Here is a 7,527-nt window from a genome sequence, read left to right as displayed (position 1 = left end):
TCGTCTCTTTCAACCTCCTTTGTTAAAGCAACATATTGTAAGAACTTTTCATCTCGTCTCAGTTGTTTTCTTATAAGATCGTGAACTTCCAAACAAACCTGTCCGTCTTCACCGTATGCTAACGAGCTAAGTTGTTAGCGTCATTTATAAAGTGTTATGTGTGCGTGTACAAGGAGGTGGATTTATTATTGATTTGGTGAACTCGCGACGCGCCGGCGGCTCCTCTCTGATGTCGCTCAGTTTTGCAAGTCCCGCGAAACTGAGCGTTATAAGTGATATTTTTCTACGATCACGTCGGCACCAAAGCACCTCCACTACATTATTCACACCTGCACGCCGCAATTTTTTTAGGTAGAACAAAAATATATTGCCTTAATATTGATATCACACTTCAAGACACCAATTTCTAATATGTCACATTTTTCCAATAACACGCCGCCATAGTTTCTTAACAGCTCCAGCAAATCTGAGAACCACGATAAATGACAGCAGTATCAATCATTTTATTTATGAATTCAGAACTAAATGAATTAAGGCATGAATAAATGTAAATATGTTGAAATTACAGACTTTTTTTTGGGTTTTGGGCTATTTTTGTGTATATATAGATATTTATATGTTTATTTAAACTTGTTTTATTAATTTGTACATTTAATTATTTATTCATTTTGTTATTTAATTTTGTTTTACTCATGTATTTATACACTAAGCGTTTTAGTTAAATAAATAAAAGATAAATTGTTGAAAAAAGGAAATGAATAAAAAGCGAAACGTATAAATACATGAATTAATTCATGTTTCGATAATAATTTAATATATGTACAAACAAATAAAAGCTAAAAGGTATAAATAAATAAACAAGTAGTGCTGTTCTTTGACCAAGAAAAACATCCTTACATCACTGATCTGATCCAGCCTTACACCCCAGCTCGGGCTCTGAGGTCTGTGGATCAGAATCTACTGATGGTTCCACGCACACGGCTCAGGACCAGAGGAGAGAAATCTTTTCAGGCTGTTGCTCCTAAGCTTTGGAACGATCTTCTCTCTCTTTGCGCTTGATGGATCTACTGACTCCTTTAAGAAACACCTTAAGACGTTTCTATTTGTTCAGGCTTTTCCTTGAATTTCTCGAACTCCTGTGTTGTTCTCAGTATGATCTTGATCTTTAAAGTATGTACTTTTTTGAGTATTGTTTTGATTGTCTAAGCGCTTTGTGACCCTGGTCTCGAAAAGCGCTATATAAATAAATATTACTTACTTACTTACTTACAAGATTCAATTAAAGTAAAGTGTTTATTTATTTTGAACATTTTTATATTTATTCACGCATTAATTTATGAATTCATTTTTGTTTATTTTTATTAATAATTGTGTCATTTATTGTCATACATGCAAACCCACCTGAAGCTCGCTCTCTTAGGTTTGCTTTGAGAAGAAATCTGCCAGCAGAGGGAGCGATAGAGCCAGCAGTGAGTGGGCGGGGCTACGGTAGAATGAGTGACACCTGGCGGGGGGGGGCGGGACTTGACATGTCAGCGACTGCACTGAGAGACGGTGTCAGTTCTGATGAGACCAGAAGACATGATGGACCCTCACTCGGATACACACACACTATGGTGAGACACACTTCTTCTTCAGACACACACAACAAATGACTTTTCATTTACAACTTGTTGTGTTTGTACCCCCGTGTTGTGTGTTTGCGTGTTTGCGTGCACACGTTGTGTGCCGGGGTCCTGGGGGAGGGGTGGGGGTGTCATGTTTTAACCCCTCGAACATTTGTCTCACTCCCCACGACCGGATCGCAACCTGTGAGAGTCTGTGAGTGAGAGTGTTTTCTCTGTGTGTACACAACAATGTGAGTGTGTACATGTGTGTGTGCTCCTCTGATTAGCCACTTGTGTATCAGATTTAACTTCTGGGAACATGAACGCATACCAGCCCCTGCGTCATGTGACCGGTGCCGTGGAGCAAATTTAAACCCGGTCGGTGCAGAGAGAGCCGCACGATTATGACCAGCACTTGTTGAGAGTCTTCAACACTTGGTTTGGACTGGATTATTTTAGTGTTTCTAAAATAGATGTCCCCCAGGCCCTGGTCCGATGGTACTGTTCTGTGAAGCATTTGTTGCTGGGTCGTGGTATTTTTGTGTGTTGGTACCTAAGTATTGGTTCCTGTGACAACCATGGTTCATACAGTATCGCAATGTATTGTATCGTTGCCCCTGTATCGTGATACATATCACCAGATACTTGCCAATATACTGTCCAATCAATCGATACAGTGTCAACAATACGTTATATAGTGATAGTGTAGTAACAAGGATAAATGTGCTGTATTGTCGAGTACTTGAGTGGTGTTGTGATAGTGTAGTAACAAGTATATATGTGTAGTATTGTCCAGTACTTGACTCTGGTGTTATGATAGTGTAGTAACAAGTATATATGTGTAGTATTTTCCAGTACTTGACTCTGGTGTTGTGATAGTGTAGTAATAAGTATATATGTGAAGTATTAATAAATATTTGACTCTGGTGTTGTGATAGTGTAGTAACAAGTATATATGTGTAGTATTAATAAATATTTGACTCTGGTGTTGTGATAGTGTAGTAACAAGTATATATGTGTACTCAGCAATAAACCTGGAAACTATAAAAAAAATTGGGACCATCTGGTTGCAGAACAGCCAGTCCAGGGACCTGTGGATTCAGTTCTACGTAGAGATGTATTTTAATGCACTTTTATTTACACAATTTTTTTCTAAAGGTCGGTCCGTGAATTTAACGCAGACTCTTTTTTTTTGCACATGGACCCAGAAACAGAGTTCTGCCGAGTCAGCATGTGACACAAAAATGTATAAAATGTTGAGCGGGTCCAGCATGTGGACACCAGCCGACCGCCGGTGTGATGGACCTGGACCAGAACAGGCTGTGAACCCCGCAGTACCTCATGTTGAGGCCTTCGAGTGTGTTGATTGTGTTGCTGACTCACAACAGATGTGGTTTCACCGGTTACACACCTGAGCTTTGATGAAGGTGTGTTGTTGCCATGGTGTCGGTGTGTGATGGTACAAGGTGTGTTCCTTCGAGGAGTAGGACAAAGTAAGTGTTGTTTATAACACTCATCAAAAACCTTTTCCTATTTTTCTAGTCGAACGTCTGCGTCATTGACTCTGAACTTTTATTTTCATCCTCGACTCCTGTTTCTGAAGTTTCTCATGATCCATGAAATTGTGTTGTAGACTCAGAGACCTTAGATGATAGAAGTATGTTGTTTCTTCTGTTAAAGTTAAACTAATGTGTGAATGTGGGTGTGTGTTGTTGTGACTCTATTGTATCATCAGTGTGTGTGTGTTGTTGTGATGTGTGATTCTATTGTATCATCAGTGTGTGTGTGTGTTGTTGTGATGTGTGATTCTATTGTATCATCAGTGTGTGTGTGTGTTGTTGTGATGTGTGATTCTATTGTATCATCAGTGTATGTGTGTGTTGTTGTGATGTGTGATTCTATTGTATCATCAGTGTGTGTGTGTTGTGTGACTCTATTGTATCATCAGTGTGTGTGTGTTGTTGTGATGTGTGACTCTATTGTATCATCAGTGTGTACGTGTTGTTGTGATGTGTGACTCTATTGTATCATCAGTGTGTGTGTGTTGTTGTGATGTGTGACTCTATTGTGTCATCAGTGTGTGTGTGTTGTTGTGATGTGTGACTCTATTCTATCATCAGTGTGTGTGTTGTTGTGATGTGTGACTCTATTGTATCATCAGTGTGTGTGTGTTGTTGTGATGTGTGACTCTATTGTATCATCAGTGTGTACGTGTTGTTGTGATGTGTGACTCTATTGTATCATCAGTGTGTGTGTGTTGTTGTGATGTGTGACTCTATTGTGTCATCAGTGTGTGTGTGTTGTTGTGATGTGTGACTCTATTCTATCATCAGTGTGTGTGTTGTTGTGATGTGTGACTCTATTGTATCATCAGTGTGTGTGTGTTGTTGTGATGTGTGACTCTATTGTGTCATCAGTGTGTGTGTGTTGTTGTGTTGTGTGACTCTATTCTATCATCAGTGTGTGTGTTGTTGTGATGTGTGACTCTATTCTATCATCAGTGTGTGTGTTGTTGTGATGTGTGACTCTATTGTATCATCAGTGTGTGTGTGTTGTTGTGATGTGTGACTCTATTGTGTCATCAGTGTGTGTGTGTTGTTGTGTTGTGTGACTCTATTCTATCATCAGTGTGTGTGTTGTTGTGATGTGTGACTCTATTGTATCATCAGTGTGTGAAAAAAACTGAAAACACTTTGTTTTTCTGGAGATTAAATCTTGTTGACCATAACCACACCCACTCTGCTGTGATTGGTCAAGCATAGAGGTTTGTCACCGCGCGTCATCAATCCTGGAAGCATCCATCTCCAAGGGACTGGTTGTATAAACAAATCGTGACTACAGCTGGAGGAGGAGTGAAGCCATTATTACGTCATAATGGACTCTCGTAACCTCTTGTTCGTCCAGATTTCAGAGCAACTTTATAAAGTAATAAGTAAAACATGGTCATGATGAGGAACTTTACTGTGTCTTGAAGAACATTTACTACATGACAGGAGAGTTGAGAGTCACATTAGTTTCTTTAATGATTTAAAAGAATAGGATGTGATTTATTTCAAATACACTTTACCACTTTACTCATGGTGACAACAAAACTCCCATGATGCCTTTCTACACACTGCTCTATTTAGTGACGGCCTATTGGTCGCTTCAATACTGTGTTGAAACTCTACGTCTATGTTGCAATGTTAAAAGTGATTGACAGCTGATATTGAATGGCTGGGCGGCAAAGCTTTATGAGAGCTGTTATGGAGAGGGAGGACAACTCGTGTGCATTGAGTTTTAGGTCGGTAGATGTTGTTACTTATGCGTTGTTCGTTGTGTTGTATATCGTTGTCGTATTGATTCATAATTAAATGTTTCAAAATAGGTTTCAAACGTTTTAAAATGCAAGGTTTTCAGATCGTAACCCTCGCAGTAAACCAGGTACTACTGTGATGATCATTTACTCGACTTTAGTGTCAAAACGTGTTCATTCAACGAGCGGTGCAAGTTTGATTCCTGGTCCACACCTTCTCAGGAAGTCATTTGTTGGTTTGTTTGTGGGTCGCTTCGTGAGGCTGGTCTTCACTGCCTCTGGTTCTGCTGACGACGTCTCTGAGTCTGCTTCGTCGACTTGGATCTGAGGTCTGAGTAAGACGGGTCGGAGATGGACACGAATGTATCGGTTTAGTACCAGATCACGGAAATATCAGCGTGCGGTCCCGTGGTTGTGGGAACCTTAACATGAGTTGTGTCACAAATCTGGATCGGATTCCTTCTCCGCCCCTGATCCTGCCGCAGCATGTCCTCGGCTGGAAGATTGCCTGGTTCTCCTGCTGAAAGAAAACCCAGATTGTATCGGAACCTTCGGCAGGTTCTGTCCATGTCCGGTGTCGCGTTTGTGTTTCTCTCTTCCCAAGACGACGACGGTCAGATCATGACATCCACAGGGCCCACTGATGGACCACAAGATAACCCACATACCGGTGTTCTGTTCCCCGGCTCTGACCCGGCGGGTCACAAGGTGGGGTCAAGCTCTTTGGCCACTTAAGGACAGGTCAGTGACAGGAAGTGTGCCTCGTCCAGACGCCTCAGACCTTTTGTAGATCACAGATTACAAGTCCTGAAGATTCCTTTCTTCCGAACCTGCTCCGGCCTGCCCGAAACCCGACACCCTCAACCCCCCATCCGTGAGGCTGGCAACTCTTAGGTCTGCCAGGGATTTACGACGGTTCCGTCTCCGAGCGATGCTTCAGAACCATTGTTTCAATCGTGCACTTCTCACGTGTTCATCACCTTGTTTAACACAAGTGTAGGAAGTAAACCCCTAACATATTTATATTCAAGTTGGTTTGTTTTATTTTGTAGGATTGATTCAAATGTGTCAATAGTGAGGGTTTAAGTCCTGCTTCCTAAGATTACACTTTAATGTGACATTTCAAATAATCATAAAAAAGACAAAAAAAGGGAACTGTAACTGTTATTTCCTGCAGATCATTTGTGTGGATGGTATACGGCAACAAACCTAAAATTCCAGAGTCGTGAGCAAGAGTGCAGTTTAGCAGCAGCTCACACTGTCGAGCGTTAACCAGCGCAATCTCAACATTTCTCTCAAAGTCACATGATCTGAAGCATCTGTTCCAGCGAGGTCAGCCACATAAATAACAATAACTATACCGGGCTCTAAACGCTATAATCTCGGTGACAGATCCAGCTGCTTTCTCGTGTTTACGCTTTCTAAACCTCGTCGTCTCCAGAAAGTCTCTGAGGATCACGTTCACACGGACGGTGACTCCAGTCCAGCGCTCAGTCTTTTCACAAAGTATTCTGTGCTCCTGGATCTTGGTCTTAAAAGGAACTTACCTCCATTGAGAGTTTTGTCTAAATGGTTAGGACTGTTTCTTCTATTTAGGGAACAACTAACCACTTTCTTTTAATAGTTGACCAGGAACCGACTATTGAAACCTTTATTATTTAATATATAATAATAATAATGTCTATTTGTATAACGCCTTTCTAGACCAGGGTCACAAAGCGCTTTATGCATTCCCCCATTCACACATACTGATGGGAGTAGGCTGCAACACATGCTCGGCCATCAGGAGCAATCTTGTCTGGAGCTGGGATTGAACCCACAACCTCTTGGACTGCAGGCAACCACTCTACCATCTGAGCTGTATTTGGCCGTGTGTAAAGTGTTTCTTAAAGTTAGCAGCGATCATTTCTAAACGATTACAAACGCAAGAATGATAAAAGTAGAAAAAAAAGCACCTCTTTAAAACTTTTGCTGCTTCATAAAAAAACGCTGTTCTTTGAAGGGAATCTTTTTTTTAAAGTGTGAATATTGACGTAAACGCCTCTGGTCATCACAGCTTGTATGATTGGTCAGTAACTCTAAACACTTCTAAGATGGTCGTCTCACGTATTGGTTGTGGAATTTTACCGCAGTTCATGTCGTCTAGAGAGAATCCGTTTTATCAGTTGACTTACGCAGATGTCTGTCCTGGTCCTTGTTGGAACCAGACTCGCTGGCATCATCTACAGATTGTTTTGTTTCTCTCAGTGTGAGCGACGAATAGCTGAGCAAGTGGATTCTAAAGAGAGGCAATGATTATTTGAATATAAGATTATTAGTTAATCAAGAGATTATTTGAAGTGTGTGTTAAGATTATTTGAAGTGTGTGTTAAATCTAGATGATACAGTAAAGTTGTCATATCCTTACAGGATACGTCTGCCGTCAATTTCTATTTCTATTATTATTGATTTCTGATTTGACTTTTTAGAAATATTTTAATATAGTTTGTATGTTTCTTTAATGATTTTAATATTTAATGAATATACAACGTAATTATATAAAAGTACGTCACTTTTGCTCAGTCTTGAAATAATTGCCTTCATTTTTACTCACACTTGTGTGTAACGTCGCCCCTCGAAGGATCT

The 7,527-nt window shown here is 40.4% G+C and overlaps 1 protein-coding gene across 1 annotated transcript in view; it reads left to right on the top strand.

Annotated features, from left to right (window-relative positions):
- The first annotated feature begins 1,542 nt into the window (after positions 1 to 1,542).
- Positions 1,543 to 7,527, top strand: part of LOC148076208 (uncharacterized) — a 34,116-nt gene continuing 28,131 nt past the window's right edge. Inside the window, exon 1 of the mRNA XM_087793051.1 lies at positions 1,543 to 1,616. Coding sequence (XP_087649177.1) covers positions 1,614 to 1,616 — 3 coding nt within the window. The 5' untranslated portion in view covers positions 1,543 to 1,613. The remainder of the gene's footprint in view (positions 1,617 to 7,527) is intronic.

The sequence above is a fragment of the Callionymus lyra genome, chromosome 6, assembly GCF_982586985.1.
Source record: "Callionymus lyra chromosome 6, fCalLyr1.hap1.1, whole genome shotgun sequence".
Lineage (NCBI taxonomy): Eukaryota > Metazoa > Chordata > Actinopteri > Syngnathiformes > Callionymidae > Callionymus > Callionymus lyra.
Note: the sequence above shows the minus strand (reverse complement) of the source record. Positions and strands in the feature narration are given on the sequence as shown.